Below are 27,556 nucleotides of genomic sequence, written 5' to 3'. Positions count from 1 at the left end.
ATATTATTCGACAAGGCAATTTGAATGAACCTCCGCGGGCAGTTCACTAACTTTATTTTTCCTACTCTACACTCTAAAGAAAATCTCCCTCGCGCTCAGACACACGTCGCGTGGAATCTCACACATAGTCGCTTCCGATCTTGCGCAATTCTTGTTCCCAAAATATTTCGAATATTTGGCTACGCAAAGCAAGCATTCGTTACTAAAGGATCCCACGCGCTTCTCTATCGACAGACATATCCATCGCCCACTTTCGTGAAATTAGTCACCAAGTATTGGCACTACAACGATCCGAATATACGGAAATCCAGTTGATTGCTGATTATAATGAAAATTACTATTATCAAGTTAATACTGTATCAACTAGTAAGAATATTCTTAAAAGTCGCCAGAAGTAATTAACAACATCAGTGATTTTTATTGACCGTATCTGGCAATTTTTATAATACAGAAAATTTATTGCGAAAAATATGCCTCGGTGGTCGAATTGGTTGAGACGCCCGCCTAGAGAGAAGGGAGGTCCAGGTTCATACCCTGGCTGAGGCAATATTTTTCGCAATAAATTTTCTATATTATAAAAATTGCCAGATACGGTGAATAAAAATCACTGATGTTTTTAATACTGTATAATAATTGTAAAGATAAGTACCTCAATTATCTTAAATTACGTAATCACGATATATTATTTCGAATGTGTTCAACATTTGTATAATCTTACCCCTGTCATAGAGACGGTTATAGTTAAAATTGTCTGATGCCGGAGCCATTGAGACAGCCAACTATTTCGGCAACATAGAATCGTCCTGCCAGTCGAGAAACTAACTAATATTAACAACACTTGAGTACGTCCATCAAAATTAGAAATCATGCTCGAGATGTGTCACGATACAACGGCATTCAGGTTCCACGAGCAATTATGCAATTATGGTGCTGGGAACAATTAACGCCGGCCACCTTGTTTTATCAGCGATTTCTCAGGCGTGCGAGGGATGTAATCTCGCAATCGGGCGAGAGCGGTACGCAAACGCCATAACAAAACGCATTTGATATTTGCGCGGAGCAGCCCTCGTCGGTGCCGCGGCGTTTATTGGTGCCGTGTGCCTCTCGCGTGGGGTCTCCCAAAATATCAATCTCATACCCGTCTGCAAATAATATACGTACACATCGTGCCCGCGCGCGCATCTAGCACGACATTTACACGACGACGAGACTCCACCGTCGACGCCGAAATTCATCAGATGCCACGTTCTTTTTCGTTAGGCGTCGCCCGAATATTTTTAATCCCACCCTCTTCCGGCCCGCGTAATATTATATTACTGGTGTCCCTTACCTACGCCGCGACATTTCGATATCTCCATTATTTACGATCGGCTATTTCAATACGTTGTTTACGATAACGATAAACTGATGTAATCCCATGTTTTATGACTATTTGAATTATACAAGATAAAATTGCACTTGGTTTACTGCAATCTTTAACGATATTTCATTCCCGATAAGACGAAGACAAGTAACATATAGCCAACTAGAAAATATTATCGCCCCGACCACGTTTTAAGAAAACACAGTAAAAAATCGTGTGTTAAAATTTTCTTGTGATACCAAGACTTGATTATTATTTCAATGTAAAATTAATATAAGACAGACATGTTATTATTTTTGCAACATTTTTGTGTGCCACATTTATGTTAACATAATAACTTGACTCTTTATGTACGTCATTTAAAAATTGAATATCATTTTCACAACCATTTCACAAAATCAACCAAAACATGTAATATCGACATTTCTTAAAAATTATTTCAACTATTTTAATTTGTTATCTCATACACTATTCGTACAGTTTACTTATCCTGTTTGTTTTTATTACATCACACCTATGCTTAAAAGAACATAAACATAAATGTGAAGTATAGTTAATTAATTAACGTTTATTATTTGTAAAAAAATAACACACGCGATGAATGTTATTTTAACTTAAAATTTAGAGTGGACTTTTTGGGACATGTGAAAATTGTTAACATTAACATTTTATTTTTTACCGTGTAAGTATATTAGAAGCAAAGCGTAATTAAGCTACGACAAAAATATTTTTATACATTTTACGTTATATCGGTAGCATGTTAGAAATCGGATCAGTTCTGTGAGAAAAAGTGAAGAAAATAATGTTGTTCCTTTTCGACGATTTTTCATAATTACAAGAAGAAATGATTAATCTTGAGATCGCCGTTTTTAATGTACTCTCTTGGAAATTCCATAGATAAATATATTTTTCGGATCTCTCGTGTATCTTCACATTATTCTCACGAATCGAAAACCGGCAGGCTCGCATTCCGCGTCACGCGGATTAATGTCCGGACGAGTTTTCTCCGCGCGTAGGTGGCCGGGGGATATTGGTGATGTGTGAAACACATTCCGACCCAATTACTTCGCCGATTGCTCTCTCTATCTCTACTTTTCGTTCGAGTTCTATTTTTCCGCACTCCCACGCGCGTGGCCCGGAACCACCTGTTTGGCAGGGGATCAAGGCGCCGCGGCGAGGCTTTTTTTCGGCAGACTCGAAGGGAAAAAATCGACAGGGCACTCTGAGTCACTGGGGTGCCGATCGCGCATTTTTATCGCCGCGTCGCGTAGCCTCGGCAATCCGATACCTTCGAGGAAACGGCAGCGCGAACGAACGCGCCAATAAGGGATGATCCCTCTATTTTCGTTGCTAGATACATAAAATTGAAAAAGATAGACATGACACTAAATGTCACTGCGTTACGACACGACGCGTCTCATTGTAAAATCGTTAAAAGTCGCGAGTGGAGTGTTTATGGTTGATCCTAAACGGTTCGGTTTATAGTCGCCCGCCGTCACTCTTAAACAATATTTATACGGCGCCTTTTATGAACTATCGGAAATTTCTTGTTCTCCGAGTTCTGAGAGTCTGCTACTTTTATTATACTGATCTTTACGAATAGACTAATTAATCATTCCCTGCGCTTCATAAATGAAGCAGAACAAGAAGCTAAACACGCACGGCATTTACGTTCCCTCGTATCTCACCCTTTATAAGTGACGTCTGGTATCTGTTTGCGACATATGTAAGATAGAAACGCGTTGGGAGTTGGAAAATTATTTTTTAATAAATAATTATTAATGAGTAGGTTTTAGTCGACCTTAACTGGTACGTGTTTAATAAAAGAACATACAATGCGACGTTTCGACCTGGGGCTTAGGTCCTTTTCAAGCAGATTCTAAAATGAAAACCGATAATCGAGATTACAAATTCGTCCGATATCCAGAATAAATTAATAAATAATTACAATGTACATGACACAATAACAAAATAAGTATTATAAGTATAAAATAATTATTACTCGTGTTCTATTGTTAACTTGTAATTTTGTAATCGTGACTTTGGAATTTTTTCTTGTGACACTTTGATTTTTCTTGCGCCGACGATGACTCTGTGAGGTTCAAAACGTTCGCATTTTAGATACATTGCTCTTACCGTCACCTTAATTTGCTCGGTTTTTTTGTACCCTAGTATTACATGAAAAATTGTAAACGATATCTAAGGGAGAAACGATTCTTATTCGATCTAAGCGAATCGAGATCAAATCGCGAGCTTAAAAAACTGGCACTTTTAATGGAGTACTGACGAAGCGATAGTTAAGCATTAATATTCTTCTCATCCTCGACACGAAAAGCGTTGCTGGGGAACAATTCTTTCTTCTTTTCCAAAGTGTTAATAAAAGCGACATGTTCACAGTTCTTGGTTACATCGGTTCGATTGAGGTCGATAATAGCTTGCGGCTATAAATTACTAAGACCGATTATTTAAACATGCATTTCGCTATGAAAGATAAATCCTCGCCGAGTATTTTCGCGACTGTGCGGTAGCAGTGGCGGCGACGGCGACGACGATGGCGACGGCGGCGGCGGCGACGGCGACGCGACATCAACGATTTAACACGGAGGATAAAGCTGAAGAGAGATGAATTTAACGAAGCGTACACCCGCGTCGGAAGTTCCCCGTTCTCCGCCTGGTATCGAAAAGTCCCAGGAGCTGCACGAAGCAAAACCATTCCTCCGGAATTCGCGCCAGACTACATCGACCCCGTTTCGTTTCTTCGCGCAAATCGGGGAGATACAGGCCGCTCCATAAATACTCGTAAAAGAAGAATCGTCGCGGAGAAGAAGAGAAAGTGGGAGGCAGGGGCGGGGATGCCATCGAGAAGATCGGCCACTGGTATCTAAACTGGAAAATTGTACAAAAGGAGCGACGGGGAGAGCGGAATGAAGAAGCTCGAGGAAGCTCGAGAAAGCTCGAGAAAAAAGAGGGAGAGAGGGAGGGAGAGAGAGAGAGGGGGGGTGGGGGAGGGAGAGGGAAAGAGTAGACGGGCGTAACGTAGAAAAGTTGCACCCGGCACACTGCATCGAGATTCAGGAGAAGGAGAGGCTACGCCAAAAGCGAGATGAAGGAGCAGAAGGGTGGCGGAGAAAGGAGAGCGGTCGGATGGCAGGGAGGAGGGTGTGGAAGAATGACGGGGGAGGGTGGCGAAGGGGTGACGGGGGTAGAGCGGCACGCGCGGCGCGTTTCTGGAGTCGTCGGGACGCCGAAAATAGCGTCCCGATATGATGACGCCCGGAGCGGGCCGATCCTAGATTTCAGTCAGTTCGCAAGCTCGAAAGCCGCTGAGCAGTAGTAGCCCCGGATCCAGTAGTCTCGTCGCTCCGATTTCTTTTTTCAAACCGACGGCGAAAAACTCGCGGACTCCTCCCCCTTCTCTCTCTCTCTCTCGTTCTATCTTTCTCTCTCTCTCTTTCTTTTTCTCCCCCTCTCGTCTTCCTCTCTTCTCGTGTCCTTCTCACCCTTTCGAGAGAGTCGCCCGAACACGACAGGCCGCAGTTGATTCTGTCGCCTAGGAGAGAGCGCATCGCGACGACAGAAGACGGAAGAGGGTAGAACGCAGAGATGGCGGACGTAGACAGTGTAGTGTACACGACCACCGAGCGCAAAGTGCGCAAAGTGAAGAAGACGACCAAGCGCCGGGAGAGCAGCGACCAGAATGCGTCGGAGGTCACGATCACCGAGGTCGACAGCACGCAGAACAACCACCACGCCATCGAAGAGTATGTGCTGGCTGACGATACAACCCGGCAGACCCGCATAGCATCTTTATCATCTCTTCTTTCTTGCTCGTCTTAACGACGGCCCGTTGTCGTCGTCGTCGTGCTCACCGTCGTGCTCACGATTCGCATCATCCAGGAGAGAGATTTTGCGAGCGTCACCCCGGAAATTATGCGCGAGCGCGACCGGAATTACGATAGCGATGATAGCAGTGATAATAACACAGGACATTCGAGAGCTGGTTGCGCCAAGTTTCATGTTGATCTCGGTTAAGTGAATCTTCTTCTTTATCGAGTAGGACTGTAATATACAACGTTAAAGAATAGTGAACTGAGATTGCTCAACAAAGATCGTTGGTACAACCAGTCTAAGATAATTAAATGCAAGAGATGCTTTAATATCTTTAACAATAGATATTGTTTTTAACGTCTTTTGAATTTTGATGTTGCCGCGAGAAAATACATCTCGTGACATTTCTATCGATAGCATCAAAGTCAATCGTAACATTATTCAGTCCTGTTGAGCTCTTTATAGATAATTTACCCAAACATTTCGCGCGGAAATTGATATAAACGTGTCTCTGTGGTCTCATTTTGTTCGCGGCCCGATCGTAACCTGGAAGATGACGACGCGTTTAATCTCAAACACTCTTTCACTCCGTTCGCTCGAACTCGGGCGATTTACGAGCGGCCGAAAATACTCGCGAGTGAAGAAAGATTAACTTCGGGCATCGCGTTTCCATCTCGTCACGCGAAGACCGCACTTGCCGTATCTAAAACGATATCGCTCGTCGTGAATGATCCTCTCCGGATATCCTCTGACATTTCGTGACTGCGGGCCACAATCCGACGGACGTACCTTGCCGTAGCTTGGCAAGGACTAGGGTGACGCTCCAGGAACTCGAGCCTTTCCAAAATTACATGAGAAAAAGAGAAACGGTTCTTCTCTCATAAGACCATGATCTTATCAGCCTTTGAAAAGCCACTAGTGCAGTTGATTTCTGAGAATGACTGAAATATTAGAAACGAAGGGAGGAAATTTTTTAAAATAAAACAGTGTTATTTTTATTATATAAACATATATCAACTATATCTGAAAATTTTAAATTTACTCTTTTAGACCAATATATGTCTTTTGCGTTATTTACAAAATTTCAGAGTTTTATGAAAACTCCGAGAATGAAATGAGGTAGATATCAGGAAATATGTGAAAGAGTTGTAAAATAATTGGAATGTTTCGAAAAATTTTATAATGTTCTGTCTTGCTGTGTATGTATCTTTTAGATATGCAGCTTATTTGTGGTAAAAAAAAAGAACCTATAATTAGAAGTACACACTTTGCAATAAGTACGGCTAAAACATCTCTGGCTCTTTTTCTTGCTATTTAATGGTTCTTCAAAGGTTAACAAAGCAAGTAAATGCCCTTAAGAAAGCGAAAGAGAACACTCGTTCGACTCGCGCTCAATGAAAACGCTCAGAACAAAATTGGTACAGTCATACGCGCGTCACGATAGATATGACTTTGTACAGAAATACTCAGCCAGCACATACAACAGCACTCATCCAAGGTACATATTTCCAGCGCGTATCAACGATTCCGTTCTCCATGTTCGCGTATAGTATAATACATGAACGAAAAAGGCGATCGAAGAACTCTCAACGAGACTGTAAAACACGATACTCTTTTAACTATCTCCAGATAGTTGGATAGTTTCAACAAAACTTTGAGAAAACATTTCAACTAGTGATCTTCCTCTCGGTATTATTACACTTTCAAAAATCAGCGTAGGAATACGCTCAAAAAGCACATCAGAAATGTAATTTGAAGACATAATGGACGATTAGATTTCATACATTTTATACTAATTCATGGCACATTTATAACTGGAATGTATAAGTTCTAAAAATCTAAATGATTCAAATCAATAATTTATCCTTTCGTTTATATAAAAACGATACAAGGTGTTTAAGCCATACATGAATATTATAAATTATAAGGATGAACTATCATATCAATTAGTACACGAATGGTATACAAAATTAACATTATAAACAGAAAAATCGACATGTTTTTGACAATCGGTACATGATAAACATAAAACTACCGATACCAACGTGAACGTTGCACATTACGTCATAGTTTGTAGCAAAGTCAAAGTACCACCACGCAAACATTGAACAATTTCTCTCTGTTAAAACAAACTGGTTTACATAAAAATATACAAAGCAACGCAAACTATAACGACAAATATAATATAGAATATTTTATCGTTAAATTTTTTTTCTTTTACTTATTCATGTGCAATATGATCATAGAATGGAAATTATAAGGGGCTAAACGTTTTTATATTGTTTTTCAAATACATGAAATTAAAAAAAAATGTTTTACGAATCTTATCACCGTCGCTTTAACATTTATTATTTAATTAATCTGTATTTAAATTTTATGGCTGCACCCTATATATTTTTGCTTATGTGAAATGTTTATTTTAATATATGTATAGCCCCTTATGATTTTTCAGATTGAAGAACATCGATTTAGAATTAGTTTTGGTACAGAATCATCCAACTGACTGATGTAAAAGTCCCGAGACAACTCTCTACGAGCGTGTCACGAATTCTAAACGCTTGGTATTCGCGTTGCAGTTGATTTTCAGTGGCGAGTACACAAAGGCGATGAACAAGGACTGGCACAGCGGCCACTTCTGTTGCTGGCAGTGTGACGAATCCCTGACAGGACAGCGCTACGTTCTCAGAGACGAGCATCCTTACTGCATTAAGTGCTACGAAAGCGTTTTCGCCAATGGCTGCGAGGAATGCAACAAAATCATCGGCATCGACTCCAAGGTATTTCTATACAAAAAATCATACAAAAAATATTTTATACGCAACTTGTTCGGACACGCTTCTCCATTTGTTAAAAAACTGATTAGCAATTTTATTTAGCTTTCAATTTGAATGATTTAAAATCTTTCTGTGATTTCCTAATGTATCGGCTTTTAAAACAAAAACTGTAATCCAGTGCTAAACGATTTAAGTCAAAGGTACTAAAAACGTGACAACAAATGAATTGCTTTAAAACTATATCAAAAAGATTTGTCAAGTCAGAATCGTCCAGAGAAATCGTCCAGAAAAATCGTCCTTGTTGAATGTTCTTGAACTAAGTTACGCATTTCGATGTGTTCGCGAACGATAAATTACTTCGTTCGTTGTACAGCCTAAAGGCGTAATTAGTGGTCGTCGAATGATTACGAGACCCGGTGTCAATAGATGGAGAGGCATGGGCGTTGACTTACTCATTTCTAGAAATAGAAGCGATGATGCAGGTGCCGTGTATTGGCTTCGAGCACCGATTTCCGCTCTCTCTCTTTTCCGCGCGCGGTCGCCTTTATTATAATATTTCGTTCGCTCCTACGCGCAAAAATCATCGACCTGCAGTGGAAAAGCGAAGACGTTATTTTCCTCGCGAGCATCATCGACACGCGGAGTTACGTAATATGATTAATAATTCGCGTGATCTCAGCATCCGCAACGGTTTCCAGAAATTATTTCGATAAAAACACTCGCGACGCTGTTTGCGGAAGATTAATCAAATCTTTCTTTAATACACAACTTAATACGCTAATCGAATTCTCGACGAAAATCATTATCAAGAGAAATGTTTAAATAAATCGCTTGCATATCTGCGTAAACGAGCCTGCAATTTTTCGACATTGAATGTATTTGTCGAAACAATTGCATACGATAGGGTTTTTCCAAATTGATAAGTAAAATAAAATAACGTAAAATATAAGTAAATATGAGCTGAAAAGTATTAACGCATAATTCGATGTCATTTTCAGGATCTGTCGTACAAGGATAAGCACTGGCATGAGGCCTGCTTCCTCTGCAACAGGTGCAGAGTGTCCTTGGTGGACAAACAGTTCGGTAGCAAGGTGGACAAGATCTACTGCGGCAACTGCTACGACGCCCAATTTGCCAGTCGTTGCGATGGATGCGGCGAGATCTTCCGTGCCGGTACGTAATATCTTAATACTGTAGTTACGACATGTTCTTACGACAAGTTAAAGAGATCCTTAAAATGCCACGACACCTGCGATCTAGTCTTTCAAATGTGAGTACGTTCATATGCTCATGATTTATTTATATCTGACGTGGATATTACAATTGTTTATGGCTATTTATAACATGCGCGCAAACCGTGAGAAATGCGAGAACGCAATTTCCATCTTCTTTATAATGACGAGAAGATCCATTGAAATTGCACAAAGCTTTGGGAGATTTAGATGGTACATGATCAAATTTGATCATTGGAAAGAAACGATTATTTCTATATTTATGATGGCCATAATTCGCAATGAACAAGAATATTTTATTCTTGTCTTTTTTTCACACTTCGAAATTGAGAAAGTTAAAAGAAGTTTTCCTGAAAAAGTTACGGATTTTACGATACAACAATATGTAGTCTTTATAATTTACTGCATATTACGTGAACTTTTCGACAAATAATAATTTATAAAGCTATTAAATTTTAATGAGACTGAATATGTTTTCTCAAAACGATTAATGTAAAAGTGAGTTGAACCGCACAAATACAAACACGCGTTCAACCCAACGTGCAGTGCAATCAGCGCAATCGATAAACATAAATGATAAACGTTTCGATTAACCGGCTATCTCTGTCTGGATGATCGCATCGGCGATTATATCACGATACGTAAACGAATGTGAGAAGAGTATAATTCACGAAGTGAGAGAGAGAAATACGGAGTAACAGTCACGGCTCACAATGAAAGGTCGAGTCAGAAACAAATCTCCTAGTAATTTCCACCTACGACCGCGTTAACACCTGTTCTTGATCGATCGTTGGCGAATCGTTCCCCGACAGTGATTCATGGTGTCAGGTACGAGCGCGAACGACCGAGAGAGAAAGAGAAAACCGATAGATCTTGCATTCGGTGTTTCTTATTAAGGTAACTGAGTCAAGGCTCGAACTCCGGACACGGGCCAATTATTGTGAGCCGTTTTGAGCCCGAGTACGCCATTTTACGTCTAATTCACGAGTTCTCTAATAGCATTAAATCGTTTTTCATAAACATCTTAATTAAGCTGCACTTATCGAATTCAGATATCTTGCTCTACCTCTTGAAACGGCTCTTTTCACAGATCGACCTCAAAATGATCTTTTTACACAAAGCTTTCTTCGACTACGAGACAATGAAACCGATAAGTGGACAATGGCAGTGCTTATCTTGCAACGAGCTAAGTTTGTTTAAAGCCTAGTGTTCATTTTCTTTCTTTGATAATTTTTTAATTAAAAGCTCCTTGCTCGTCTACGAAAGCAAAGGCAAAAGTCATATTGCAGGATTAGTTTTATAAAAAGTGTAATACAATTGACAAAATATAGTGCAGAACAACGCATATAAGATATTAAGCTCTAAGCTTTTTTTTAATTTCTACAATGGAAAGCATCCTGTGCCGTGAATTAATGAAATTCATCGAAAGGCAATCTTTCCGATGCATCCAATGCGAAATCGAAACGCGCACGGAAGTGGGTCAATTGTGAAGATTAGTGGTCAACCGTGACGATCGACCTTTTTCGAGATAAACCGACGAAGGAACCGGTCGTTATCCGAGATGATAATCGTCGTATCCACTTTGTTGTTTAAAGTTTGCTTAAAGTGTGCGCAGCCTTCAGCCGGCAGATACCACGAGAACGATGACCTATATGACTTAATACAATTCACATTATGCATCACGATCCGTTTGAAATATTATAGTCATTAAAAAAAGTGCTATAGAGAATCACAGGTGAATAACGCACAAATGGCGTTTTATTCGAGGTAGCTAGAGTAATTTAAATAGCTAAGCGTTTTCAAAGTATGCTGACTTATGAATCTTGATATCTATGAGATAAAAAAGATTAGACACTTTCACCCTTGAATAGATGACAATTTAGATATCCAAGCACTCAAGAGAGTGTAAAAGATTGTGATAAAGCAAGTGAGATAAGAGAAATTTTTCATTCTGGAATAGAAAATTGTAAGTACGGACCTTAGAAACGGTAAAACTTTTGATGTTTAGGAAAAAATTTCGTTATTATAAAAAAAATACGTTATTACTTATTGTCGAAATGTGTGAGCGCATTGCGCTCTAATAAATGTTGGCTTATCGTCAGAATCCAGCTCGCAGTGTTCTCATGATATAGTTGTTCGTTAGAAATTATTTGCGTGACACATTGAGGAAGGTCGAACGGCGTGGGAGTCGGGACGAATTCCAATTTCGCTTCTGACGGATAAAAAGGATTAGCTCGTCGGGGTCAATCGAGGAATTGGCGGCGTGAATGATTTGGTACCAACGTGTTTCGTTATCAAGTTTTGAAGTCGTCAATAAATCTCGATCGGATTCATGATATCGCGAATACGCGATCTGCCCGAATATCGAAGTTTCCTTTATAACCGTTTTCGCCATGATTCTCTTCCGACACCGATTGGAGTAAAGATTGAAGAAGGATGAGCACTTACGTGCACAAAGTCACGCGAAACAAATTTTCCAGACAACTAATTAAAAGAAATTACGAATCATTCGATGTCCGCAGATAAATCTCCGGGCACCTTAATTTGACGAAATTGTGAATAACAGTTCACGAAAAGCAACAGTGAAAGAGATCTGTTTTTATATTAAATGTACTTATTTCTATTTGCAAAATTATTTAAGATATTATTCTCAAGAAAACTGAAATTGCCAAGAAATATAAAGATTTAACACGGCTTTCCTCTACGTGAATTTATCATTCACTGTGTTAAATTATAAAATTTCAATAAAGTTGCAGTTGTATATAGAACACACGTATATAAAGTTAGAAGAAGTTCGAAGTTAGAAGAAATGAATCCGTCTTCTCTTAATAATACATTTCATTATTTGTCACAATATTTTTGACATTTGAAGCTTGATACTCGCTAAACTACATATTCAATTGCTTATAACTCCAAAGATATTAAAGATATAGAGTTGTATTAATGTGTTGTGAAAGAACGCATTTTCAAATTAGACAGAAATCCATTGTTAAAATCGAGATCGGGATTCTGCGCAATTCCGTGTATGAAAACATGTCACGTTAGGTGAATATAATTCCAATTCGCAATTCCACTGATGATCGAAGCTTGCAATATGCGCAATCCTTGAGAAACTCGTAACGTGACCGCGATAGAAATATCCTAATCGAGAAGGAAGTGCACGGAATATAGCATTAATCGCGAGTTTGTGGAACACTTAAATCATTAATTAATTCCATTGTGACGGGTCTTACTTAATTATAAAAATATTATGTAGATCCTCGTGCTATTTAAATCGGTATAATTGGGGAAGTGCCTTGTGTAAATTTTTGCCAGTTGAAAAGGTGGGTTGCGAGAATCCCCACAGTGAGTCTGATCCACGGTCGAAATCTGAAGGCGCGGGTCCAGATATAATCCGCGGACACCAACCAGCGGTGGTAGAGTACCTCTCTCGTTGGCTATATAACGGCCAAGTTATCACACGGTAACACACGTTGCGCCTGCCCGCAACGGTGACTCCAGCGAGAACCGAAGAGCGGTCTGCCTTCAGTGGCTCGTAAGACCTCGGCCCAATCGCACGCTCGATTCTCCACGTTCGATTTTTCGGCACACCGGTTTTTCTCTCTCCTTTCGTTATCTCGCGATTTATTTCGCACCTTAATTAACTCGGTCCTTTCGGTCACTTGTCGAATTAAAAAGGAATCGAGCTCGTATTTCAGAATTGAAATGACATTTCGGATAAACTGATAAATGGCCGTCCAATTTAAACATTTAAATTAAAAATAATCTTCTAAAACTGTTTCGCGACTGCCTTGCGTAAACTCGACGCCGTTAATTATAATCACAGATCGGATCCACTCGCGGTCGTCGCGGAGCGCCGTGTAAAGAGGCGCGCGAAAGTTTTGTTTCTGCGAGTTTGTGTTTCGCGTAAACCTCGCAGTAGCCGGTGAATGCACGCGAGTTTGTTTGTATAAACGTTTCGAGAGAAAATATGGCCACCGACGCGTTGAGTGAGCGACTATCGAGCAAGCTGCACCTGCAGACCAAGACGGTGGGCGAGGAGAGAATTAGAAGGGCGAAAGAAAAGGACGAGGATGTCGCGATCTTCAGCATGTTCCCCATGGAGGGCGATCCTACATTCAGATGCTGCCTGGGCAAATACTGCCTGATCGGAGACCCGAAGAAGACAGACCCAGGTGACGATCGCGACGATCGTTCGTCTAAAAAACGGATTATGTCGCGGATAATGTTGACATGAATAAGCATTTATTAATATTAGTGCGTTATAAATGTCAACTATATATGGCAAGTACTCTTGTACTAAATTAGCGACTGGTACACTTTTATATTTTTAATAAAGAGAATCATATTAACATGACAATTATAATTATTAAAAAGAACAATCAATCACAATTAACTCGCAATTGTCTGGCGTAAATTTATCTCGTTAATCGCCGATTTACAATCGCAATCGTTACAGGACGCCTTGTAAACAGGCGCGCAAAAGTTTTGTTTCTGCGAGTACGCGTTTCGTGTAAACTTCATGGCAGCCGGTGAATGCATACGTGTTTGTTTGTACAACGCCTCGAGAGAAAGATTCTGCTGCGATAGAAGATATCTCATATACCACACAAAAATCGGTTTATACTTATTGTTAGTGAACACTTGTTGAACAAATGGCATGAGGAACACCTGCAGATGAAAACGAGCGAGAAGAGAATGGCGAAGATGTCGCGATCTTGAGTGTATTCCTCATGGTGGGTGATCTCAAGTTCAAATACTGTCTGTGAAGAAAACAGACCCAAATGATGATCACTCGATTCGAAAGCGAATTATGCTCCAGTGACATAAACTAACTTTTAATATCGTATAAATGTCGCGACCGTAAATATATTTGACATTCTTGCTTCAATTTTTTTCGCTCTGAAAATTACATTTCACTAAACATTTTATAGAACTAAAATAAAATTCTTTTAGTTTAAAATTATCCAGTCTTTGATATTTAATAAATAGTTAAATTAAAGAAATGTATGCTTTTAATATGTTTATTATTTTCTTAATGAGCTATTAGGAGCCACCTAATGAATCGTTTTCTTGAGTAAAGTAATATTTTTTTGGATTAAGATATTTGTTTATCAGTGTATGAATGTTATTAATATCCAATATTCGCATAATGTACTATCGTAATGCAATCGCAAACAGATGCAGATATAAGTATGTAAAGATTTTTAAGAATACGTTGGAGATGTGTCGTACAGAATCGTTAGACCATTAGTCAGAATTATTAAATCGAAAGAGTTTTTAATTCGTTATTAATCTTTTTAATAATAAAAAAAGATTAAAATTGCATTTAATATAACCATATATTAATATAATCAGAATATAATAACAATTGAAAATACGTGATCAGACATGTCAAATATTTAAAAGAAATAGCTCTTGTGCGTCATTAATATTGGTACAATTGATAAGATACACGTAAAGAAGCTTTGATTTGAAAAAAATCTCACGTTCTGGCAAAACGGATATAAGGGCTCATTTTCAAAATTCTCCTAAGACCGAGGGAATTAGGTGTATTAGAACCGGTTGAACGTGATGATATCGCAACGTGTATGGAGGAAGAAAGAGAAAAAGAGAGGAAGGGAGAGGGAGATGGAGAACCTCAAGCGTGACCTTATCAGGAAACACTAGTGCGCACCAGTTGCTCGGCTATGTACGGTGCATTCGGCTATCTATTTGCTAATTGTCACCTGATACAAAGCCTTAATTCCGATACGAGCAAACATCGGATCGATACGGTGCATTAGCTCGAATTTTTCTCGCGCAATTTAGTTTACTCCGACACTAATGAAGATTACCGGTGTGTCTTCCCGTCGCCCGTGTATGTCCGCGTGTGGGTTTGCATGGTTGCGCTTAAGCCTGACAAATATTTGCACGGAATCGCAGCATGCGGAGATCGAGCAAATCTCGACTGTACAACGCAAATGCTGCACTACGCGTCCTTATTCTTTTAATTTAATCACGCGCGGGTACGAACGAAGGTGTAACTGACAAATATGGTTATTCAAATCAGCCACTCAATAGTATCATCAGCAATATAGCGATATAAACGCGCGAGAGTCATCCGTAAAAATAACTACGAGTTTTCGAGACGTGTAAACCCAATAAATAAAGTCGGAATTAATCACGAAAAACAGTTAGACAAGAATAATTCGATTCGATAAGCATAATAGCTTTCGTAAGAATGAAAAAAAAACTGTTTGTGTGATTGCATTGTACGTTTAAAAAATTATTCTTTATTTTTTATAAAAATAATTTGTTCAACAGATACATGTATAAGAAAATTTGATTTTTATTCGATAAGACTTTAGTACATACAACAAGATTAGAGTTGTTTTCAGTACTACTTATAATTGCGTTAAATATGGATCACATCATCGAATGACATCAGACTGATTGTGTGAAAATGCGGAAATACGATATAGTCACGTAGGTGACTAAAATATGATAACGACATTCAATCGATTTGCATCTAATCTTTCTTCTATGAAAACGTTATATTTACACGATATTGTATTGTATATTACAAAAGTGCACGTCTATTGTTCAATGTTAAGATATCCACCTGAATTAAAACAACTTACTCGTGCATACGCTGATAGGAAAAAAAACCTTTTTTATTATATCTTTTCTTTATAATATTATTAAAGAACATTTTTCTTAACTTCAAAAATTTACAATTTGATTTTCCTTTTTCGTACCTTATTTAATAATATTAAAAATATCACGTCTCGTAATAAATAATTTCTTTATTACAAAGCGGACAATTTTAAAAGAGGTTTGTTTTATAGAATATTTTAATATTTACTTAAATATCTCTCCTTTACAAAATGCTATTTGACACTTAATATGAAATATTTTTTAACTAATTATCTCTTAAAAGCAAGTTGAAAAACTTTTCAGGTTGAATAATATTTTATTATCTATTCTTCAAGCTTTGCTTACATTTTTCTACATTTTTTTTTATCGTTTATAATTCGCAAAAACTCCAAATCAATTCGAAATTGAAAGATAGAAGGAAGTACGAAGAAACCTTGGACACTCTGTATAGGCGGGCAGGTTTGCCCGACGACTGTGCAGGCTTGCGTATCTATGATTGATTTTATTGCGAACGTGACTCACGACATCGTAAACGTCGAGATAGTCTCAGCACGTGTACGCTGCGGTTAAATATACTGAATTGCATGCGCATTCTATCGCGGTTTCGTCGAATTAAACGGATAACTTCGAAGGAAAATAAATCTGCGATTAATTTCAAATTCATAACAAAAACCCAATTGTAATCGTTTCATGTGCGATTAAGTTAGGAAACATTCGTCGAAGTCACGATGGCGAAAATTATCGGAGGATATCGTTTTTCATTACATGAATGTTTAAAACAACTCATGTGTTTTGACATATCATAATATGTTCGCTCGCACATGTAATCGGACGTTGTCAGCGATTGTACACGATGATTGACGTAAAAAATCGTTGTGAAATATCTTGGAATTCGCTTTAATGCGATGAAAAGACCTATATCGCGGATGTGTGTTTAAGGCTTTGCGGTAAAAAAAAATTATGCAACTTGTTTGAATCGTCCCGCCAGAAATTTTAACATGCATTACATCATATGAGAGAAGCGAACAATTGTGCAATTTGTAACGAACTGTCCTGTTTGTATACGTTTTATTGCTGAGATGGTAAAAAAGGATCAATGCACGAGTGGGCCGAGTTGAATGAAAAAAAAAACACAGTCGATGCAGTTATACGCGCACCGTATTATCGAAATCGCATATCATCGAAAACGTGATTCCAATCGGATAAGGTACTCGATATCGATGTATTAATATGAATGATATCATCAATCGCCGCATAACGGCAGATCGTACCACTCGATACATACTTGCTTGAATGTCAATCGGTGTGGCCCAAACAAACGTATCATTATTGAGTCGCGATCTCTTCCGCAAGTCCGGTCTTCAATATGAAATTCATGTTTCATTTACATAAGAATACAAACATTCAACGTTTCACGCAAGTACACGTGTAGCTGCACTTTGGCCCAAATAATTAATCAAGTGAAAAAACCGCTGACGTTACATACGAAAGATATTTGCAGATAAATATCACTAAAAGTCGAGAGGGCACGTTACAGAATTAAAAGTAAAGCCGAAAGAAAATTTTATTCGGTAATAGTTTCACGGGCGATTTATAACTTTGATAGTTCATTTTCGTACGTTTAGCGAACAGAGTTTGCCTGGGTCACGAAATTTTAGGATCGCGCGCACGACAGCCTCTGCTTTTCGTTGAATTATATTTAGATCTGACGTGGAAAAGAAGACGCAGCTTCCGCCTCGAGGTAATCACCTCGGGAGGGCGCGTTACCAATTTGGCGAGTGATAACCATAAAATCCATCTGAATGGTCATAGTAACGTTCGGCAAACATCGAAGAAGAAGAATGATGATAATTAATGATGGCATTCACAGTTACGGAAATAGATAATGTTTCTGTTGAATTGTTTACTCGTCTGGCCGATGAAGGAACTAACAAGACTTAATGGATGTCTATTGCTAAGGAAATGGATAGTCAGTAGTTTGGAAGACTCGGCGCATTTCGTGATAAAGGTCGTAGCGAAAACATATTACAAGAATCGTGCACTGAAAAGAAAATTTCGCTACCGTAGCTAATCATGGTTTGCTAAAAATATTTTGCCATAACTGTAAATTTCTAAACCAAACGGCTTGCTGTCGCACCTGATACAATAGGCATAGTAGCAAAATATTTAGCTACCACCTCGAATCGATATTTTGGCCCTATATGTGGAACTTTTAATTCTATTATACAGTAGGACCTGAGACAGTGAAACAGGTCGAACTGCAAGTACAAAATTTACTCCCATTTTCAAACTGATAGTGTCGGAAATTTCTACTTTTGCCAATTTAGCATTAAAGTAGGTCCTTTTGAGTAGGAGCTAAAGTAAGTAGGAGCTAAAATTAAAATATAATGTCATCAAAGTAGGTTATTGCTGGTCTACGTAAGTGTATCAGCTAAGTAGGTGTAAATTATCCTTAAAAGTGTCCAAATAGTACCAAAATTTCGACTCGGGACAACTAAATATTAGCTGTCCATATTTTGCAACTAAAATTTAGTTGTCATATGCAGTTTTTAGCTACGGTAGCTACATTTTTCTTTCCGCGTGACAATGCGTTACAATATATAAGAAATGTAGGCTGAGTTTTAAGCGGTGTTCGAGAATATCTGTGGTAATCGAAAAAATCTTCCTCGTCACGGCGCCAGGAGATGCTTCATTACCGTGACGAACGAACAGGTCATTTAAGAGCGTGAATGACACTTCTTAAGTAGGTGTTAAAGCGCATCTCTCTTGTCTGTCAATGAGGTGCGATTCCATACGGTTAACACGTGCCGCGTCAAGAAGAATGAATTGCTTTATGTCTTGAAATATAGCAACTTTATATTAAACGTTTGTATTTTTAAATATACATGTGTGCACTCTGAGTACCTCGAGCACAGACACTCCATTACTTTGTAACCAGTCGTCGGTGGATTTTTATTTAAATGTTCGAGAAATCAGTGACGATAAAATATCACCGTTGGCTACATCCATTGCTTTTTAGATAGTTCCTTCACATCCTTCAAGAGATTAAAGAATGCTGATAAGATTATGTATAAAATGATGTCTCACAATGACGGCTGTATATTCGTTTTATGTTGATGATGGGATATGTAAATATCCAATTTTTAACATGTACCCACCGTTCATAGCGCGAATAATACGCGGATTACAACGCGACGCGCATAAGATTACCACATCGGCCTTGGGCCATCAGCTTTATACATATACGGAGGTATTGCCTGGCTGACGTGACGTCACGAATCTTAACTTGAGTCATAGTGGTCCAGGAGGCGGCGTGTCGTGCACGAAAGATACATGGATATCAGGATGTCCATCTTTAGTGTGCACTTCGAAAAGTAGCGAAACATAAAATAGACGCGTTTGAAGATTCGACATATAAGTGACTGTAAGTAGCCAAAATAAAAATCTCAAATGTGTATATACCTTCCTAATAGATACTTATTTAAACAAAGCTTCCTCTATGAGGAAGCAAAACGACAGAAAACATAAAGATATGCAATTGTTCGTTAAGAATAAGCTGCGTGTTTATTTATAGACCATAGATGCTCTAACAAATCGTATCTACAGGTGAAATGCATCAATCGTGATGTATGGAACGTGAATACCTTCTTTAATGAAAAAATAATTTCGGCGATCGTTTTGTTTTATTTGTAGCAAAATTGAAAAATGAACTCTCCTAAGATGAATTAATTGAATTTTGCTTTAATATTTTCGATCTTGCAGCTTTAAGTTGATTAGTATAATGTAGTTATCATGTCTACGGTGATTGAGATGTGATTAGTCGCTTGAATAATATAACGGATGAATAATTAGTAGTTTGTGGACGGTGTAGTTATAATTGGAAAACTAGATTGAACAAAATTCGACAGTGCTCAGTGACAACTGAATGATTTAATGAATCCGCTCACGATGATTAACGAGCTGGTATTGAATCGATTGCGCGCTGTTCAATAATCGCATCTACATGGGCGATGATGGATGTGATTATCGCGCTCGTGTCGATGTGCGATAATACAGATGCTATTTTCAATAGCATAATGAGGATTCTTCACACTTGGAAAAGTTCAGTTGAAGAAGGAATTTAGAGTCAGTTTCGACAAAGTATATTATATAATACATTCTGTTCCAAAACTCGTCTATTTAAAAAAAAAGGTGGAGATTTGAGCATTCTTTAACGAAACGAGCTTTTCGATCGTCCTCGAGAAACTGTCACCTCTCAGACGTGATCTTGTGTCGTAAACATTTAGGATCGAGTTGATGATTCACGAGACAAGTTATTATACTTAATGTCATATTTAAGTGTGTCATTTGGCCAGGCTTTAGATCACCTTTTGAAATAGACAGACGTTATTAATTCGTCTTTTATCTCTCAGGATGTAACAGGAAAAATTAAATACGGGAAGAAACGAACACACTATCGTTTTGTGCGAATAGCTTTGATTGCATGTCGAATTGGGTTCTATAATACATGTATAATATCACATTTCAAAAGTTGTAAAATAAGATACCAAATTCATTAGATGTACAGAGAAAGAATTATACAGCGCAATGTATATCTTAAATAAAGATAAAAATGTGATATATTAAAATTGAAGATAGAAATAAATATAATAAAATAAATACTTATTTCAGGAAATTCGTAGGTTTACAAAGAAATGTATAGTATTTGAAACGTGACATAAAAAATAGAAATTTTATGTTAAATAATCTTTTTAATATATTAATTTACACCCAGAGACATTTAAGCAGACACTGTTCTCTCTAAATTTAAATATCTTTAGAAAATTCTGAAGGACATGCTTTGTATTTCATAATCATTTCACGTATGAAACAACATCGTGATACTGTAATTACCTGTTATTACATCGAGATGGTGTAAGAATTTTAGCTTGCAGTATGTGATTAGTATAGCATTAACGACATATAATACGTTTGCGTTCTCTAGTCAATGATCTTCGGTATTATCTGCCAGTTTCTCGAATCACGGGCCAGAACGTGACCACGATAACGAATCGACAATACTCATAAGCTGGACAACGTTACGTCATGTCACGTTCCTCTCATAATATTCCTAATCTTAATGAAAACAAGACCGTTTTGTTCTTAGTTATGGAGTACGACAATTTCGTGGTGGATGAGCAAAATAACGTGAAAAAGAAATCTTAATGTCGCAGTTATCTTGGCGATTTAACGATGCTTCTATCTTCATGTGTAGCTACATCTTTGAAAAATTATATCGAAAATTAAAGAAATTATTCCATTAATATGGCCACATTGAAATTAGCACTTTTATTCCTGAATAAAAGTTCTATTATACGCGCGTCGATAATTTAAATTTCCTAATTCATCGTGGACCGCAATCACGCGGTTCGCCAATCAAAGCCGCGAGACCGCAGTGCGGTTAATTTCTCCCAGCCGTTCTTATTCCCACGTGACTGTCTGCACCTGTACATGTGCTAATTGCGAATCGCAAATCGGTACGGCAGCGAAGCGCGAACACTTTCGCGTACGGAGGCGAAACGCGAAACCATGGGCGAGGAAACCCCGCCGATCGATCTAATTCGCTTGCAACGAGGGGTGTTTTATAGACGAGTGCCCAATAGGGAGCTCGCGAAGAAATTCACGAAAAATTTATTTCGCCATGTAGCTGAGTGCTCGGACGAAACACGCGATGATGCACGTTACTGCTATTTGCAGCATTGCAGCCCACCAGTCGCCGCACGCAATCACCCGCTCGTTTGAACGCTAAAACGCGGATCAGCAACCACCCCTATGCTTATTTGAGCCTGACAAGATTTTTATTCTTTTAATAATTCTCTACGACTCGCGAAGCAATTATTAGCAAGCATCAGTATTTTCATAATCGACTGAAAGTGAATTCAACGGATGGAATGAAGTGATTTGGAAAAACAGCATAATTAATAAGAGTGGAAATTAGAAGAAAAATTGGACGATCCCCGAGTCGAAATTTTGGTACTATTTTGACACCTTTAAGAATAATTTACACCTACCTAGCTGATCTATACGCCTAGATCAGTTATAACCTACTCTGATGACATATTTTTTTACTCCCCCCTTGAATCTTTAACTCTAAAACTTTACTTTAGCTCCTACCTAAAAGGACCTACTTTAATGCTAAATTGGCAAAAGTAGAAATTTCCGACACTATCAGTTTGAAAGTAGGAGTAAATTTTGCACAATACTTGCAGTTCTACCTCTTTTACTGTCTTAGGCCCTACTATATAATAAAATTAAAGGTTCAACATAGAGTCAAAATTTCGACTCGGATCTTTTTACATGTTTCAAACAACATAAACAATAATGTGCGCAGGATTCTCTCTCCCGTTTAGACGTGTCGAATAAATGAAATATTGTTAAATGTTCGATCCTAAAAGCACTATTTTTCTAACTTTGTTTTGTCGCGCTTGCATGTTTCAGGCACCAAGAAGATGGAATACAAGACCAGACAATGGCACGAGAAGTGCTTCTGTTGCGTGGTCTGCAAGAATCCGATCGGCACGAAGAGCTTCATCCCGCGCGAGCAGGAGATTTACTGTGCCGGATGTTACGAGGACAAGTTCGCCACCCGGTGTGTTAAGTGCAACAAGGTGGGCCACTCCTTTCTCTGTATCGATGATTACTTCGCATCTCGCGTTCGTTTATTGCGTGTCGCGCAAAAAAGCTCGTCGAGCGTAACAGGCGAATCAAAAAAGGGATCTCGTTGCGCGGATCATAAATCTCAATCCGATAAAATCGCCGATACAGGCGCTGTACGCGTATTGACGCTTTACAGTTACGTAGGTCATTAAATAAAACTGCCAGCAACATTCAGTATTCATTTAACTCATATAATATAAACGTATCAATCACTGAATTATAGACGCTCTTTTACTTTCGACGAATCCTGCATGCTTTTAAATGTCTGTATATTTTTAACATTCTTCCACAAATCTTTGGCTCGCAATCTTTGGAACTCGTTTCTTTTCTATCGTTGCGTATGATGTGACTTCAATATCATCATGTCAAATGGCTCTTTAACCACTTGTACGTATATTGCGTCGATATTACTGCTTGTATCAATATTGTGTATAAAGAGGGAGAGAAAACGCGATTGAAAGGCGCCTCAATGAGATATAACGAATCGATGAAGCGACCTGTTCTATGAGATATCGTCAACTCTTTGTTGCAGATCATCACCAGCGGCGGCGTGACATACAAGAACGAGCCGTGGCACAGAGATTGCTTCACCTGCAGCAACTGCAACAACTCCCTGGCGGGACAACGATTCACATCGCGCGACGACAAACCGTACTGCGCCGACTGCTTCGGCGAGCTCTTCGCCAAGAGGTGCACCGCTTGCTCCAAGCCAATCACCGGTATGCATCGCCTTCATTATTAATCAGTTATTAATAAAGAAAGTTGCTTGTTAATAAATATCGAAGAACGTAAATATTTCTCATCTTCTAAAAAATGCAACAGTTACTGAGTTAATTGGATTTAACTGTTCAATAATCAATTATTCAACGATGTGCTGATTAGATCTTTTAATGGATATACCGTTGGAAACAATTTCGAATATAATACACGAACGGGATACTATAGTGACGTAAGTGAGCGACTGGAATTAAGCTTAATTCAAACGCGACTTGCATCGATTAATTTACAGGTATTGGTGGCACTCGCTTCATCTCATTCGAGGACAGGCACTGGCATAATGATTGCTTCATCTGCGCGGGCTGCAAAACTTCGCTGGTCGGACGTGGCTTCATCACCGACGGCGACGACATCATCTGCCCCGAGTGCGCCAAGATGAAGCTGATGTAAAGCGCGCGGCTTCACGACGACGAGATTGACACCGGGATCGACAGGAGAGGAGCGGGAGGGGGAGAAAGGACGAGGAACAAGACGCAGATTCCGATGCGGAATCCATATAGTCAAGCGGATTCTGTTGCACGCCATAACAATACCGTCGTCGCGATCCAACTGGCCGAACTTTGAAACACGCAGACGATAGAGAACTTCGCGGAGCCACATCGAGAGACGAGAGATCACGGGGAGACGTAATGAAAATTATAAATTAAAAAAAAAGAAGCAGAACCTTCGCGTTTACGTCGCGATGATTTTTGTTACGAATAACCGACATGTTTTGACGAGATTTTGCGCGCCGCTCTTTTTCTTCGGAGAATGGCAAAAGCTCGAGAATCCCCTGACCAAGTCCTCGTCTTGGTCAGCGCAGTGATTTCGCGATCGTCAATTGATCGTTCGGGAAGGGTGGCGGCGCGGGAATTTCATTTCTAGCTTCGTAGTCGTAGCGACATTAGTCTATTCGTTATTTCGTTCTATAATACGTGTATTTATGAGGACACTGACGCGAATCTGCCTGTGACCATTCGACATAATCTGCCCGATCATCGCGTGATATCGGATATCGAAGAGTGAAAGAGCGGGAGAAAAGAAAAGAAAAAAGGGGAATGCGCAAGCAGCGAGCTTGATGAAGAGAAATCAAATCGCCTTACTGTAATAAAACGATCGTTGATGCGGACACGTCGATTAGGATAACGAATAAGCCTAAGCGCTCCGCGTGCTCTCGTGATGTTACTAATATTAATAACGTTTTCGCTTTGTACAATGGTAGAAAGATAAGCGCGCGTGTGCGCACAAAGAGAGTCCTACATATTATTATATATTCTTATGAAGAACTAAAAATTTTATATACGTATATGTATGTATATATACATATATATACAGCGATGTTATTTCTATTCGACTCGCACTCGCGCGAAAAACGCGACGGTTCTAACACGTACACACCCACGCCACACACCGACACAAGTTTACCCGATTGACACGTCGCTATTTTTCCTTTTCTTGCCTTTTTCTTTTCAAGAACGACGTTGTTCATCTCTCGTATCTAATATTCGAATAATACCCCGGCTATTAATTTACGAACAGAACCGCGACATGAAAACAAATCGATCTATCAATTTCTCGTTATAACGTTTTCTATAGACTGTCAATACGTACATTCGGATTTCGAGAGAAAGTTACTTTAATGTTGAAAGAATGGGCAGAGTGGAAATTTTTCTTTTTCTCAAAAGACCCATCAGTTTCCGTACATCTTACACGCGTATCGTCAGTCGAAGCAGAATACAATATGTACGTGTTTCGCTTTTTACGATGTCCCGGCTCTCTTCTTTTCTCGATCCTTTTCTCCCTTTCTCTCGTTCGTCGAGGGGAATAGGCGCGCAACGTAGGGATCCATCGTCATCCCGTGTGGATCGCGCGCGAGCGCGCGCGCATGCACGGATACGTACACACGCACGCACACCTACATACGACACACGCGTACACGATACACACACGCGCGCGCACACACACAAATACACGTACATGCTGCGAACATTTTTTGCAATAACATATTCAAAGAGTTTTGTTGAAAAAGGATATATGGCAAAGAAAAGGGACAAAGCTCGCATTCACACATATGCACGCATATACACAACATATACAAGTATACACTCGCATATAGGTATACATACATGCGAACGAGTGTGCGGCGGACGCACACGGAAATACTAATTGTGGCCTTATCCGCACCGAATACCATAGGAGTAAAAAAAAAAGGGAACTAACTTACAATAATTTACTTCGTTACGAGATATTTAATATCAAATCTGTTGTTATACAACGCGAACGAAGGTAAGTGTAACGCCGCGCGAACCGAGTCCACGAACACGGGAACTGCGAGACAAATTCGAACCACGAACGTTTGAATTGTTCGATCGCAATCAACATAAGTCACACACGTGCTATAATATAATATGTATGTTATCCGACGGAGTCACTTACACACACTAATCGCCTTAATTAGTAAACGATAAAAAAAGAGATTATTCTATATTCAGCGTATCCTATACACTGTTACACTGTAAAATTGATAAATAAATAAATGTAATTATTTACATGGGGGGTTTTGTATACCTCATCTCCTGTCATCGAAAGTTCTTATGAAATTGAGAATGATAGAAAGACTTCATGACACGACGGTAATGAATTATCAGTTCACTTACTTCGTAATTAATAAAATTTTAACGTTTTTGACACAGAAACAAAAAGTTATATTAATATTGATTTTATATTTTTTACAATGGTCATGTAAACTATTATTGCGTGAGAAAAATCTAAATAATTTTAAAACAGTTAATTTTATTTGCCTATAAAATTGGATTTTTAACAGCACCGAAACACTGCTACTAAATGTTTTATTAAAAATTTTTTTTATTAAATTAAACCTTTTAAATTTAACTGTAAATATAAAATTTGAAATGTTTAAGATTTAACATTTTCTACAGAATGTGTTACGATTTATTCATCCTTTAAAGAAAAAATTCATAAAAATAACTAAAATAATACAAATAGTAATAAAGTAATAAATATTAATTCTTAATGCTTATAAACAGCTTATTGATCAATTTACATGGTATTAATCTATTTAACATACAAATTATCAAAACACACAATGACAGCCGTTCACGATAAGAAGTAATGTGCATATAATATGCATCAAGATGATCATTTAGCGTTAAAGGAAAAGTAATTGGACGTAATTATCGACTCACACGCCTTTTTATTAATTCATAAATACGTATAAAATAGATTCTCTAACTTACTTATATTATCTGCAAAATCTGGAGGAAAAATTAATAAAAAATAATCATTTGCAAACTTTATTCATTTAAGAATTAGAATTTTAGTTTTAGCACAATTATAGATTATAATTTACAGTTATAAATCTGTGATATAATCGAATTGATTTGATTAAGGATTCGTTAATACAAAATTGTCTCATATGGTACCAATTAAATAGATAAATTAAAAAATAATTAAATGTCCGATGACGCCCATTCTGCTGCCATCTAGCAGATCAGGCAAAGTCATCTTCTGCTGATGATCTTCTACCCACAGATGTAAAATCTTAGTTTCTTCTTCCTTCTGTAGATGTCTGTACCATTTCCTTACGCGATATAGTAATACAATTATAATAAAAAAATTATAACTTTTTAGTTAACGTACTATTAATTAAATCGTGATAATTTTTAACTTTATCAATAATGTCTTATAATAAAACATTACCGATAATTTTCAATTTAGTAATAGATAAAATTTTAATTAAGTTAATTCGATTTCCATCAAAATTTGAGTTAGGTTTTTTAAAGAAACGTAAAAAGAATTGAAAGATTATGAATAATGTACAATGTTGCAACGATTATACTCTCGTCAAACGTAATGAATCTGTAATTTTCTGTTTCCACTAGTCATTTCATTTTTTGCTCCTGAAACTCAATTTCAGCAATTTGTCAGAGACTGGTTTCGCACATGTAGACATGTATTGTAAAATTGGGAATTTATTTCGGTGCACACGGTTGGATATGTGCGGGATCACCGTACGTAAATCGGCGTCGAACATCATCGGCATTAAGGTCGTGTTGTCGGAGGTCACACGATAGGTCAATGCACGCTCGGCTCTCCTGCGTGACAGCGAGTCACCCGTTGGATGACGACCTCCAAATTACAATTTACTTCATCAGCTCCGACATCAATTTATTCGAGTCCACTTACAATGGCTCTTTCACATCACACGGAGCCCCTAGGCGCTTCGAATTTCGAGGATTCGTCCCGCA

General features: G+C 38.4%; 1 protein-coding gene across 8 annotated transcripts in view; it reads left to right on the top strand.

The window, feature by feature from the left end:
- Positions 1 to 25,837, top strand: part of LOC105566305 (four and a half LIM domains protein 2) — a 132,071-nt gene extending 106,234 nt beyond the window's left edge. For 7 of the 8 annotated variants that reach the window (XM_012020209.1, XM_012020203.1, XM_012020210.1 and 4 more), the window contains 5 exons: positions 7,768 to 7,968; positions 8,964 to 9,138; positions 22,314 to 22,483; positions 23,065 to 23,251; positions 23,542 to 25,837. In XM_012020209.1, coding sequence (XP_011875599.1) covers positions 7,768 to 7,968; positions 8,964 to 9,138; positions 22,314 to 22,483; positions 23,065 to 23,251; positions 23,542 to 23,699 — 891 coding nt within the window. In that variant the 3' untranslated portion in view covers positions 23,700 to 25,837. Of the gene's footprint in view, positions 1 to 4,651; positions 5,125 to 7,767; positions 7,969 to 8,963; positions 9,139 to 22,313; positions 22,484 to 23,064; positions 23,252 to 23,541 lie in introns of those variants that run through there. The other variant, XM_012020211.1, reaches the window with a different exon arrangement.
- The last annotated feature ends 1,719 nt before the right edge of the window (positions 25,838 to 27,556 follow it).

This window comes from Vollenhovia emeryi, unplaced genomic scaffold, assembly GCF_000949405.1.
Source record: "Vollenhovia emeryi isolate VEMERY1.0 unplaced genomic scaffold, V.emery_V1.0 DF939145.1, whole genome shotgun sequence".
In the NCBI taxonomy this organism is placed as follows: Eukaryota; Metazoa; Arthropoda; class Insecta; order Hymenoptera; family Formicidae; genus Vollenhovia; species Vollenhovia emeryi.
The sequence above is the reverse complement of the archived record's forward strand: the minus strand, read 5'-3'. Positions and strand labels throughout refer to the sequence as shown.